The sequence below is a fragment of the Plasmodium brasilianum genome, chromosome 14, assembly GCF_023973825.1.
Source record: "Plasmodium brasilianum strain Bolivian I chromosome 14, whole genome shotgun sequence".
Classification (NCBI taxonomy): Eukaryota; Apicomplexa; class Aconoidasida; order Haemosporida; family Plasmodiidae; genus Plasmodium; species Plasmodium brasilianum.
The window spans coordinates 1,770,450-1,785,324 of NC_090127.1; the positions used below are offsets into that span (position 1 = coordinate 1,770,450).

Here is a 14,875-nt window from a genome sequence, read left to right on the forward strand (position 1 = left end):
TGACATTAGGAATGTCGTGGGTTCAACAAAAGAGCTTTAATAAAAAGCAAACGAGTAAATTTGAATTATAATACTATTCTTTCGTAGTTAGATGGTTGGCTAATTAGTTTGTTTGTTTTATTTATTTTTTTCTTGAGGTTTACCTTATTTTAATTTTTTTCTCTATTTTATAGAATTTTAATACGTACATATAAATATACATACATGCGTACACATACATATATTCGTAAACTCTTATTTAATGCAAATGTTTAAATAAAAGGAAAAGATGCACATAGCATTAAAGTTTTACTCATTTCCAAAATGGGGTACAAACTTTTTTGTTTTCTCGGATTTCATTTGCCATAATTCTCCTTCAATATCATACAGAGGAAAAAAATTTTGAAAAATTTTATTTTTTTTTGTATTAGCAGTTGTAGAATTTCTATGAACTTTTTTAGGAGTGGTCAAAAAATTGTGATTCAATTTTAATGGTTTTATTCTGTATTCATTCCTTGAAGAAAAATGAAAATCATTAGAGCGATAAGATTCGATAGATTTATAATTTTCGTTAAATGAAGCATAACCACCTATTCCTTTGTGTTCTCCTTCCTTTTTCAAACAGTTGATATCATAATTGTATTTACTATTATTTCCATTATTATTATTATTATAGTTAATTTTTTCCATTTTATTTTTTGTTTTCTTTTCCTTTAATTTTTTACTTTTTTTTTTGGTTTCACTTGACTCAATAAATTCAAATGATTGATCTGTGATGAAACTGCCAATTTGTAATTTTTCTACAATTAAGTTTTCATTGTTGTTATCACTATTGCTATAACCACTTTTGCTAATACCACTTCTCCGCTTTTCAGTAGTAATCATATCAAGCTTAATTTTCCCTTTTTTATTTACACTGTTACAAGTAACACTTTTCTCACTGCTTGTATATCCTCCTACAATGTCATCCTCAAACATTGTTAACTCATTTGAACATGCTACAATCATTTTATTATTATTGGTCTTCACTTTTGTATTTTCTTCCTTCCACCTTATGAAATCTTCATTCTTTTTCAGAAACAATACATAGTTCCTACGAACAAAAAATGGAAAAAAAATTTTATTAACATTACAAGAATTTCCTTTTTCAAAAAAATGAAATAAATACAATTAAGTGCATTAATATAGGTGTACTTCGAATAGTAGAAAAGATAAACCATATATATATGTACATTTATATGTATATGTATTTATGTCTGCATATTATTCTAAGATACTTTATTAATCTTACAGAACAATTTCTAAAAAGCTTTCTCTTTCGGTGAGCTCAGGGTACAAATAATTTCCTACTGCACTTAGAAACTTAAAAAAATATATATATACTTCATAAATAAAATATTTTTTAAAAACAAATAAGAGGAACAAATGAAAAATCTTTTTATCATAGCATGTTTTCGTAAAAAAATATGCAAACAGGTAAATTCCTTTTTCTACTAATTTTTTCCTTCAAGAAAAAAGGTTCGAAAAACCGTTAGTTTGTAGGACGCGCATGCATGTTTATATGAGTATATACAAAAGGTTATATCTACTATACGTGTGTACAAGTACATGTATGTATGTGTTTATAAATATATATATAGGTGTATATTGATATTTATATATTACGAGCTTAAAGTAAAAGTATGTCAGAACGTCGCCGCTTTCATCAGTCTTCTCTAGGATTGCCTTTTTGTACAGTACTATAAACGAAAATGTTAGAAAATTCATTAACACCATTTAATTATATGAAGTATATATATGTGGTATTTAAAAATAAAGCCACAATATTTAAACAAAAGCAATTTCACATTGTTATGCACACTACAAATATATTAACATGTATATGTACATATATATATATTATATATATATATATATATATATATATATTTTTTTTTTTTTTTTTTTTTGTGTTCTTATTGTTTAGTACCTTCATTAAATAATTTTTCCGAAGTCCTTATATCTATGTTCCCATTGGTTCTATTTTTTTCATCCTTTTTTAGTAAATAATATGTAGCTAAAAAATTAGCACACAGTGTTTTGCTCATTACGTACTCTACAATTCTATATTAAAAAGAAAAAAAAAATTATATTTTTTAAAAGTTAAAAGCAGTTTGACAAGCATATCACTATTAAGAATAACTGTAACATGAATTATGTTAATAAATTCAGCCAAATGTATGCAGACCTGTATATATATATATATATATATATATATATATATAATAAATATATTATATTATGCTTATGCATGTATCTCATATTCCTAAATATATCTTTTCCTTTATTTTATCTTTACTCTCCGCAATATTTGCTGTATATGGAAAAAACTTTCATTAACTCTGCCTCTTCTTCACCCGGCAAAATAAGTAATCCTGCATTTTAAAGAAGTAAACAAAAAGAGAATATATAATAAAACAACGAAATAGATAAAAAAATAAATAAGTCAGACAGTGCTAATGAAGTACAATTAACAAAACAGCACAAGCACGTAATTATTGCAACAAATTATTATGTTCATAATATTTATATTACAAAAACAATATTTTTTAAGTATGCCATTGCAAAATTTGTTCGTACGATAAATTATAATGCTGTGTTTTTTATTTTCCGTTTTGCTTTATATGTGTATCTGTATGAATATTTTTATAGGTGTATTTAGTGATATACTTTTATGTATGGCATTAGAACATGTTTATGCATTTGCCCAAGGATGTGTGTATTATGCAAGTACGTATGTACATACATATATTTAGGTTCACGTAGTGTAACATATAGAGAACAAGTGAAAAACCCTAGTAATTCACGTTCGCCCTTCTAACACGTTATTCCCTCATGACCATTAAAATATATTCTTGTTTGTGCATATATTTCATTTGCCTTTATCACTTTATTTTTATTTTTTAGTGTCATATATATATATATATATATGTGTATATATGGGTACATGTGTACATATGCATATATGCACGTATGTATATCATAAAACATACTTTTTAACTTCAAGTAACTGATTTCTGTATTTATAAACCGCTCACCCTTAGTTAAGTGCTTGCTCTTTTTACTCTCCAAAAGGGAATTTCTTTCTGTCACCTTCAAATTAAAATCATGCTTTTCATTTTGTAATTTTTGTATTTCATTTTTTAACTCACTCACTTTTTCTTTTTCAATTTCTAATTGTACTGATTTATTTTTGTTAATATCTTCAATTTCTACATTTTTTTCTTCTATAATTTTTAAGGCATTATATATTTCCTCCTTTAATTTTTTATTAATGTCTTCTGTATCAGAGTATTTTTTTTCTATTTCATTAATTCTTTCTTTTATTTCTAATTTTTCTGATTTTTCTGATTGTAATGTAAACGAGTTAATATTATCCTTGTTTATATCTAGCTTATTATTTTTCTTATCCATCCCAATACTTATATCATCTTTTATTCCTGTAAGGTGGGAAAGAGTTCCTACACTTTTTGTTTCTATAACAGTACCGCAACATTCATCTACCATATCACAAACTGTGTTGTTACCTCTACTCTCTTTTTTCACTGACACTTGCACTCCCACATTGTACTTTTGATGATTAACATTCTCTCTTATATTTTTTAAAGAAGTTAAATGTTTAATTAGAACATTGAGCTGTTAACAAAGGAAAAGTGGAGCAAAGAGGGGGGAGTAAAAAAAAAAATTGTACACAATTTTATGTATAATTAATTTACTTTTTAACTAAATTATTTTTTAATATTGAAAATCTATATTCTTTCGTTCGTTTATTGATTCGTTATTAAATCTGTTCATTTGTGAATACACATATATATATATATATATATATATATATATATATATATATATACAAATATACATTCATACATATATGTATATATTTATATGCATATATTATGACTATCCTTAATTATATATGCATGTTACAACTTGTAAGTTGAGCTGTACCTTTTCCTGTTCTGTCATAATTAATTTGCGAAATAAATACGCGCTCAACCTTTGGAGTATTTGAAAAAAATGCTTATATTCTATTAAAAAATAATAATCATAATAAAAAAATATAAAGCTATATAAAGCAAAATGAAATAAAGCGAAACAAAATAAAACCAAATAAAGCGAAATAAAGTGAAACAAAATAAAACCAAATAAAACATCATAGAACAAAACATAAAAAAGTAAGATAGGAAAATAGAAAAATCAAAAGATAGAAAAAATACATGCGTGTAATTTTTTAAAGCACCATACATAAAAATAAATCTGTGCATGACAACACCACTACGCATGTAATAAAAAAAAAAAGTAACTTATGATCATGAGAAGATACACCCGACATTAAATTAAATTTAGTGTTTAATCCTTTTCTTTATATTTGTTTGAAAAACATACCTATATTTCTTGAGCTTGAAGATTTTGATGATTTAAATATGTAATATAATGTATCTTTGTTTTTATATTTAGGCAGTAAGTTGTAGTCATAACACTGTCAAAAAAAAAAAAAAAAGAAAGTCGAAATACGGAAGTATGAAACAGGAAAATATTAAAAGAGAAACTACGAAGTAGGAAAGTTTCAAATAAGTAGGAAAAATGAATGTAAAACGGAGTGAAATAATATAATACAAAATTGAAATGAGGAAAAAATAAAATGAGAAAAAATTAAAATGAGAAAAAATTAAAACATGGAAAAAATATAGCAAATGTGCCGCAAAAATTAGAATGCATTTCTCTTATATTCTTTTCCTTTACCATTTTAATAAATCCATTAACCCCCATATACCCACTGGTTGAATATTTGTTAAAAACATTTTCCAGTGTTCTATTTAATTCATAACTTAAATAAACAGCACATCCATTGTTTTCAGGTACTAAATAAGCTTGTTCTGAAATATATTTTTGATCTCTAAATTTTTCAATTGTTTTAAATTTGATTCGTGGTGTTATTGGTTCTCCTTCATTTATGCAGGGCATTTTTTTTTTCTTTTTTTTTGTCTTAATATTTGGAACATTTTATTTTTATTTGTACTGCTAGTACTTGCAGTTCATAACTGTTTATGTTATCTTTTAAAAAATATTAAATTAAAAATTGAAAATATGTACTTACAAAACAAAACAAAACAACAACAAAAAAAAAAAGTAATATATAGATAAATAATTAATATAGTTACATGAATATTTATAAACAACAATAAATTTAGAGCACTAGAAAAAGCCACAGCAAAAAAACAACTACAAATAATGAGCTAGAGGAAAAAAAAAAAAAAATTACAAAAAACTAAAAAAAAAAGGAAACACATATAAAAAAAAGCACTTAAAATAGAAAACACACACAACTTTGTTACACGAGAACTATTTTCAAATGCTTCAAATTTAAAAAAATTAAAAATTAATATTTTATTATAAAGACATATGCGGCAAACGAGCAATAAGCCATACATAACTTAGTTAACAAAAAAATTAAAGAAAAAAAAAAAAAAAAATTATAAAAAGAAAAAAATTTTAAAAAAAATAATAAAAGAAAAAAAAAGAAATAAGAAAAAACGAAAATTTAAAGCATATTATATGAAAATAAAAAAAGTTTTATACATATAATGTATATGTTTTTATCTATGAATAACTGAGTGCAAATATATTTAAATGACAGTAAAATACAATATAATATATGTATCATTGCCTTTATCATATTTTTATATGCTTTACTTTCTACGACATTTCTATTGTATACTTTAAGAGATATGAGAAATAAGAAATGCAATTTTCCATTGATTATTTTAACATCTCTTAATATAAATGGAACATTTTTCATCATTTTGTTATGAATCCTTAGATTTACATTTCCTTTTATTTTCTTAACTATTTGTGCAACGATACGATTTTTACAGATATATATTACTCTTTTTTTTTTTTTTTTTCGACAATTGTAAGTTACAAACAAATGCGCACCAGAATGCATCCTAAGAATATATTTGAAAAAATAGTACTTGAGATAAAATTACTTAAAGGTAATGACATTTTAACAAAATAACGTTTTACGAATACACAAATTTAACAAAATGACATTTTATGAATATAAAAATTTAACGAAATAACTTTTTAACAAATTGATATTTTGATGTTTGTTTTTATGTCTTTTTTTTTTTTTTTTTTTCCATGCCCCTTTTTACCTTTGTTTAATAAAGGGTTTACTGTTTGTAGCTTCTTTTAACTAAAATATTTTCCTTCTTTCTGAAATAAGCAAATTAGTATTGTTATCTGTGATATATGTGAGTAATAATATTAAATTTGTTATTGATATGAATAAGATAACAGTATAACAAAAAATGTTATATTTACGTATACATATATATATACATATAAATGAATATGTAAATACAGAAATACTAAATATATTTTTAGGCCCATTTTTGCATTTAAGGTGGACAGAACAACGGAATGGTTAAAAATAAGAAAAAATATTACAACAATAAAGAAAAACAATATAACAATAAATGAACTTGCAAAAAATATCTACATTTTTTTAGAATTTTAAAATTTCCTTTTTTCTTTTTTTTTTAAATAAAAAAGATTTTTATAATGTATTCCTATTGTATGTAAAGTAACACACGTCCTACAATATAAGTCTATGATTCAATAAAGAGGATTAAGTTAAGGGAAAAAAAAAAGAAAAATTTGTTAAGGAATAAATTTATTATTTCGTTTATCATAAAATTTTCATAGGAATTCCATAATTTTTATAACTTCACACTAATGCTTCTTTTTCCTTCTGCTGCTATTTATCTTTTTTTCTATTTATCTTTCTATATAATATATACCATTTATTGCAGGAATATAAACTGTTTGTAATCTGTAGGTTGAATCTATATATTATTTTTCTATTTATTCTTTATCTTCTTTTTCATTTACCTCACACACATAAATAATTTTATATAAATGGAAGAAGGAAAAGATTCATAAAATTTTTAAGAATAATGAAAAGGCTTAAGTTTTTATGTAAAAATATATAACATTTATTTTATTTCGTTTACACACATTATATAAAAAAATATGAGTATTAAAATAAAAAAAAAAAAGGAAAAAAGGCCCGCTTTTTTTGTTCTTTTTATGTATACATATGCGCATGTATAAATACACATATATACAAATACATATATACATTTGAAAATGTGTGTGTACTATTAATTAGAACATTTAAGTACATAAAAAAAAGAAACAAAATAGTAACAAAAAACCTACAAAAATTTGTTGTATAGAAAATAAAACAAAAGTAAAATAAGTTTATGCTTAGCCTTAAAATATAAATGAAGGGATTGAAGCAGAAACAATGTTTGAAAAACTCTAAAAGAGTTAAACCTTTTTTTTTTTTTTTTTTTTTTTTTCTTTTAGTTATGCTCCTTGCACGTTTTCCTCTACGTAAGAGCATTGAGTAATTCTCTTTTTTTAAAAAATATTGTTTTATATATTAATTTAAAAAAAAAAAAAAAATAAATTTATAATCAACTACATGTATTATTAAGTCTTTATTAATTATAAATAGAAAACCTTAATACAACAAAAGAAAAAGTATTTCATTTGTGCTTGTAACGTTCATAATTAAAAAAAAAAATTCTTTTTTTTCTTTTACTTCGTCATTTGTTTCGAAATACAGTTATTTCTATATCTTTGCTTCCATTATATTAATGTTATTTTATTTTGTTAAGATTTTAATGATTTATTCTTATTTTAATATTTTGCTTCCATCGTTGTAACTGTTTCTACCTATTATATTATACTTTTTTTTTTGTTTTGTTATTATCTTATGTCTTGTTCCATTTTTTGTCTAAATTTTATGCATAGCTGAAGAAAATACATATTTAATTTTCGATATTTAAAGTTTCCATATATTTAATTAGGGTAAATTAATAAGCTGTCACTTTTGTTTGTAAAAAGCTCGAATTATAGAAATATAACGGTATATATTTAAAAGAAAAAAAAAGCGAAAATATTTCCCATTCTTTTTTTGCATACACACGTTTGTACATTTTAATCGCTAATTTGTTATTTTCGCAACTTTCCTTCTTTTTTTTTTTTTCATTTTCTCTATTTTTATTTTTTAGCTTGTTAATCTATATCTTGTCACTGGTATATTATTCCGTACTTCGCTTCCACATTTTGTTTTCCTTTACTGCTACTTTTTGTCTCCTTTTGCTTCTAACATTTTGTTGCCACTTCTCTTCCATATACATAAGATGTCAAACCAAAATATACCTGAATCGAATAAAAGTTACGAAGATGTCAATGGAGACATAAACTTTGACGAGCTAGCTAATAATATGTTAGAAAAAATCGATAAACAAATATACGAAGAAGTGTCAGAATTACATACGAACTCCGGAAATATAAGTAAAAATAATGTGGTTACTACTAATTTTAGCGGAGAACAAAAAATAAAGGGAAACTTAATATTACCTGTAATAAAAAAGGAACAAGTTGCATCTAATATGGTAAGAGGAATACATGAAAATACAATGCATGCAGGTTCGTATCCTCGTCGAGTGATGACAGCACTGGGACCTTTGCCTTTACCAGATGAATTTAAAAAAAATATTCCTGAAAAATTTGTTGCAAAACCTATAATAGAAGAGAGAGAAATATATGTTTCAAAAAAGGAAAGAAAACAAAGAGAGATCGAAATACCACATGTAAAATATGAACATACTTTTGAAAAAGTAATGAAGCAATTAAATGTAAACAAGTTAGTACCAAGTGTTTCCGAAGTAATTAAAGAAGTACCTAAAGAAGTTCTAAAACCAGTGATAGAAGAAAAAATAATTGAAGTACCTCAAGGAGTAAAATATGTAGAAGTACCTGTAGAAGTTCCATGTTTATATCCTCCCAAAATTGTACCTAAGATAGTAACACAATATGTAGAAAGAATAGTACAGACAATCAAACCAGTAGTACAAGAAAAAATTATTGAAGTACCTCAAACAGTAATAAAACAAGTACCAAAAATAAAAACAGTTGAAGTGCCATATTATGTTCCAAGATATGTAGAAAAAATAGTAGAAGTTCCATTTAAACCTAATGGGGAAATGCCACAATTAGGTACACATATTCCCTTCTCTGTTTCTGAATCTTTTCCACCTTTAAAACCAACACAATACCTAAGAGATAAGGACAATGGACATAGCGAATTTAAAAATCAACATTCTTTTTTATCTCAAATGAATTGTTTTAATAAATTATCAGAACTAAATATTATGAACTGTTGTGAACCCATAACAACAAATATAAGTATGCCTCAAACAACTTTAAAACCTTTAGATAATAATAAAATGTCAACTAGTAATGTTTCTGGTACTCCTAAAAATCTTCCAATAAATTATAATTCTCTTTTTTTAAATTCCGATAATGATAATAGGAAAAATGAAAATTTGTGTAATCAAATAGAAAATTTCCCACATGTACATAATTTACCTGACGGGTTAAGGTGGAATTATCCTGATGGATCTATGAATAGCTCAGTCACCACTCATAATAATATTCCTCCACTTGTTTTTACTTGTCCTCCAGAAATTGGAAAAGTTACATGTACAAAAAAAAATATCCAGCCTGATATTCTCACTAAGACAGGTGTTTATGAATTTGATGGTTTTAAAAAAAAAGGAACCTCTCAATCTCTCTTTCCTCCTTTAGCTCATCATGACCGAGTCCCCTTTTTACCTTCACCAGCTGTACCCGGAACTCCCGATGTCAAAAATATTGAAGAAAATAATTGAATGTTTTGTCAATATGTGTTATAAACCAGTTGTTTTTTTTTGTTTTTTTCTTTTTGTATGCCCATTGAGGGGATGCACGTATATATATATATATATATATATATACACTCAGGTACATACACATTCGCCCTGGTACATATACCATTCTTTGAGAATAAAAATTTTGTTACCTTCTTTTGACAGAAAGTCATGAAAATAAAAAATTGCAAAAATTAGTTATTATGGTAAATTATTATAAAATTGTTTTTTCTGTTATCTATTTTGCTAATAAGACTGGTTTACATTTTTATACACAACAAAAACGTACAAGTATAATATACGAATGCACATATAAATATATGCGTATGCATCAATAATTTTTGTTTTTTTTAATTTTTGAAAAACCAGCTGAAAAAATAAATATAAAATATAACAAAAATAAAAGTGGTAAAGCACAGATGAAAGAGTAAACTTGTCTACGTAAAAATGAGAAAATAAAAAATGCAAATGATAAAAAAGGACAATAAATTTTTTTCATATGGTTTCCATTAGACTCATATGAGGATATATGATAAGTGTAATGAGAATAAATGAATGCGCAAATTGTATTTTCATGTTTTTTTTTTTTTTTAAATTATACCTTAATGTTATATGTGTACATCTTTTACGTTTATGTTATCCCTTATGTTGCAATATTTGTACCAATAGCAGTTTAATAGACCCGTGATAGCCTCATTTAGTTATTTTTCTCTTTTTCTTATTTTTCTTCATTTTAAGGTGAATGTAGTTCCATTTCATTTTATATTTAATAAGTATAACCTTGTTAAATTTTTCTAAAATATAAGATACATTTAGGTATGAATTTTTTTTTTTTTTTTTTTTTCCTGTATAAAACTATTGAACTAAATGAACAAAAAAAAAAAAATAAAATAAAAGAAAATAAAAGAAAATAAAATAAAAGAAAATAAAATAAAAGAAAAGAAAATAAAAGAAAATAAAATAAAAGGCAAATATTAGAATTCATCCCATTAATTATTATAATGACATTAGTAATATACTTTAGAAAAAGATAAAATAAGCACATATGACATTTTTACTTGGAAAAATTAAATATATCTATATTAAGACAAAGGTGATGTGAGCATTTGCTATATATATCATGTTGTTTACTGAACTAATCTTTTTTACAATTTTAAATTTTGCACAAGTGGTACACATTACATGAGGTTCCCATATTGAAATAATTTTATTAGAGGACAAATATGAACTTTTTTTTTTTTTATTAATTTTATAAATTTGGGTAATTCAACATACGGGGGTATCATTTTCTTTTTTTTTTTTTTTTCCTTTCATATCATGTAGAAAAAAATGGAAGCCTAAACATGCAATTATTCTTATTACTGTTAAATGCAATTTATAAAATCAACAGTAAAAGAAAAAAAAAAAAAAAAATATATATATATATATATGTATATCTACTGCATTATTTTCCTTTAAACGTTGAAAAGGTTACTCAATGCTATAATTTAAAATTGACGAAAGTACACTACCATAATTAGCTTAAAAGAAGGAACATAATACACAGTAAAATAACTGGTATTAATAGGGAACGCAAAAGTAAACAAAAGTATTAACCAAGGCATAGAACCTTAACTAATGAAAACTTTTAAGAGCCCCGTAACTACATATAAAAAATAAAATTATACAGGCAAAATAAAAAAGAAATATTAAAATTAATAGAAAAACAGAAACACTATCAAAGACGTGATATATATATATATATATATATATATGAATACATATTTATACTTACATGTATGTATGCATGATGGTATCGAAAGCGCAACATTAATCAAGCAATGAAATGCAGTTCTTCCTTTTAGTTCTCACAAGGGCCCATACAGGAAAAAGAATTACATGCAGTATACCATTTTTTAAATATAAAAGAAAAAAATGAAATATATGCTTTTTTTCTTTTTTTAAATGCTTATACATTTACATTAATGTATACATGTGTTTTGTCGAATAAATTAGAATTTCAGCCATATTATCTTATTGCTTCTGTATTCATGTAATGCATATATAATTAAGTGAATACATATTTCTCACACATATCAGCTGTACACAATGATTATATATAAGCTTACATAAACGTGGCCCACTAATGTAGTGTGTTAATATAGAAGTAAGCCTATATATAGGCTAGTATTTATATATTTGTATTTATACTTTAATTTATATTTTTATTTATTTATTTATTTTTTTTTTTTTTTTTTGAGTTTAATGGCTAATTATAAATTATTTACATTGAAAAGGTATGTTATTCTTGGTTAGAACTACATAAGGATAATGTAGCACACGAGCTATTTTTTTACCCCCCCCCTTTTTATTCGACGGAATATGCTAAGAATGAGCCAGTAAGCGCATAGATTTGTTTACATATATACATGTGCTTATGTATGTATATATGCACGTATGTGAATGTAAGTATATATATATATGTATGTGACCTAGAATACGCTTCGAGCGCAATGATTCTTATCAATGTGAGGAACATTATTGGCACGGGCAAGCTTATCCCATGTCAGAGGAAAACCATATTCGAAATGATCTTTCGATTCATGAAAAACAAAAGAAGAGGGTTAAAGGAACAACCAAGGAAAAAGCCTATAGACATAGAAAAGAAAATAAAGAATCCTAAGAAATATGAAGAGAAAATGCACTTTGATACGTTAAGTAAAGGAGAATTATATTTGCCTGAATCATGTAAAGCGAAAAAATTAGCAATGCTATGCAATCGTTTATACTATTTTAACATAAATGATGAGGAATTATTAGATAGATATGCTGAAAGAGCTGTTGTTATTGTTAATAGCATGAATACAAAAGAGATGTCTTTAGTGTTAAATACAATGAGAAAATTTAATCACAAAAATGAGAAGTTACTGGAAGCATTTGCAAAACATATACCAAGGAAATTACACAAAGGGGTACCTCAAGATATTTCATTAATATTAAATGCATATGCTCATTTCAATTTTATTGACAACAATTTATTCAGTCGAATATGTGAAGAAATACCCCATAAAATCCCTTATTTTGAACATAGTCATATATCTAGTGTTATTAATGCCTTTTACAAATTAAAAATAAAGGACAAAATTATTATTGCTGATATGGTTGATGAAATTATTGAACGAATTGATGAATTCGATACAAAGTCATTGACAAATATTATCAACTGTTTTTCAAAAATGAATTACAAAAATGAAAATAAAAAAATTATATGGACTAAATTTATAGAAGCAGTTAAGAGATTATATAAAGAATTTAACTTTTTAGAAATTGTATTAGTAACTAACGCTTTTTGTAAGAAAAAAATGAAAAATCAAAATGTCTATAAATTTTTAAGTGAAATTTTATCTTATCATATTTTTAAAATGACATCCTTAAATGATACTAACGCTTTTCTGCTTTGCACAATTGCTCATGCTTTTTCGAAGGTTAAATATTATTCAAAAGAATTATTTGATTACATCATTTCTCATTTTTCAAACAAGAAAAATTATGTATCTTTAGACACTCAGCACTTTTCTCAGTTAATTTATTCTTGTTCTGTTTTTTCCCTGAACAATGAATTATTTCTTGACGTTTTTACTAAAATGGTGTGTACAAGACTAGATGAAAAGTATCACTTGAATGAGCAAACGTTGTCTACTATTGCTTATTCTTTTGCAAAATTAAAATTTAGAGATACAAATTTTTTTGTTTTGTTATCTTCATATATTATTAAAGAGAAAATTTCTTTATCCCCGCAAAGCTTAAGTTTACTTTGCTACAGCTACTCAAAATTAAAAATAAAATCCGAATTGTTTTTTTACATTTTATCCCTTCAAATCATTCAAAATATGAACAAGTTTACTAAACAAGGTTTGTCTATAATCTTAAGTGCCTACTCAAATTTAAGAATTTTTAATGTGAAAATGTTTTCTCTGATTAATAAGTATTTAAATTTGTACGTAGAAAATTGCACGAATGAGGAGTGTACACTAATTTGCAAAAATTATGAACATGCAATAAGGTGTATAGATGACGAAATAGGGCCAAAAATGGAAAAATCGGTTGAAATGGATAGTGTGAACGAAATGGGTAAAGTACATGAAATGGACATAATTGACAAGAAGAATGACAAACTATCGGGGGAAAGCAATGAGCGCAATTCTTTTCTAGTCAGAACGTCAAATATAAAAAAAGAGTTAGGGGATTTTGTTCAAATTTTAAAAATCAAAATGCAGCATTTTGAAGAGAAGAAAAAATTAACTCAGGAACATGCAGGATTTCATTTGATGGATGAAAAAGGTCAAATGGGTGAGGAACATAGCGAAGTTGAAGTGGAGGAGAATGACGAAAGTTTTTTCTCCATTTTTAATGAAAATGATATTCTATGCGATGAACCTAAAGATGGTACTACTAATAGAAGTGATAATAACAGTGAACAACCTAGCCATTTCATAAACCCGGATGTGCTATTCAATAACATGGATGATCATGCTGACGATATTAAGAAAAAAGAAACTACTTTAAAAATGTATGAAAAAATGTTTTTAACAGACACACAAGGAACTACTTATAATAGCAAGGAAGTTCCCTTAGTGAATAGCAGATTAAATAAACAACTTTGTAATATTTTAGATAATCAGAATAGTAAAATAAACGAAAATAAGTATCAAATTCTTGATGAGAAGGGAAATCGTAAGACAAAAAGTCTTTTAGAGCTAATGACCTCGAACAAACCACCAAAAGTAAATTACGAAAAGGAAAAATTAATAAAATCCGCTGAACAAGTAGAAACAGAATTTATAAAAGAATACATAAACGAACAAAATAAATCTAATGAAAATGATAAAATTGGAAGAAAATTCAAAAAAAGAAAAAAAAAAATTCAAAAAATTTTGTCGAAAAAGTACGAACCAGTAGATGATCTTACCACCTTACAAGAAAAATGGAGGAACTTTTATAAAAATTGACCATATTTGGTAGCATACAATGTAGTAACGGCCATAGGTGAAGGGTGCACTATTCCCTTTAAACAAATTGGGCTTAAATTTTACAACTATAATGGAAAT

The 14,875-nt window shown here is 25.0% G+C and overlaps 3 protein-coding genes across 3 annotated transcripts; 2 read left to right on the forward strand and 1 right to left on the reverse strand.

Annotated features, from left to right (window-relative positions):
* Positions 1 to 288: 288 nt before the first annotated feature.
* Positions 289 to 4,983, reverse strand: MKS88_005607 (uncharacterized protein; the record flags this gene model as incomplete). Its single annotated transcript, XM_067218886.1, has 9 exons — positions 289 to 1,072; positions 1,271 to 1,341; positions 1,645 to 1,718; positions 1,949 to 2,082; positions 2,318 to 2,393; positions 3,012 to 3,654; positions 3,967 to 4,046; positions 4,405 to 4,498; positions 4,762 to 4,983. 9 exons carry the CDS (start codon positions 4,981 to 4,983, stop codon positions 289 to 291), a joined length of 2,178 nt encoding a protein of 725 aa, XP_067070816.1.
* A 3,254-nt stretch (positions 4,984 to 8,237) lies between these two features.
* MKS88_005608 (inner membrane complex protein 1h) lies at positions 8,238 to 9,770 on the forward strand (the record flags this gene model as incomplete). Its single annotated transcript, XM_067218887.1, has 1 exon — positions 8,238 to 9,770. The coding sequence occupies one exon, from the start codon at positions 8,238 to 8,240 to the stop codon at positions 9,768 to 9,770; it is 1,533 nt and encodes a 510-aa protein (XP_067070817.1).
* Positions 9,771 to 12,280: 2,510 nt separating this feature from the next.
* MKS88_005609 (heptatricopeptide repeat-containing protein) lies at positions 12,281 to 14,776 on the forward strand (the record flags this gene model as incomplete). Its single annotated transcript, XM_067218888.1, has 1 exon — positions 12,281 to 14,776. One exon carries the CDS (start codon positions 12,281 to 12,283, stop codon positions 14,774 to 14,776), a length of 2,496 nt encoding a protein of 831 aa, XP_067070818.1.
* Positions 14,777 to 14,875: the final 99 nt, after the last annotated feature.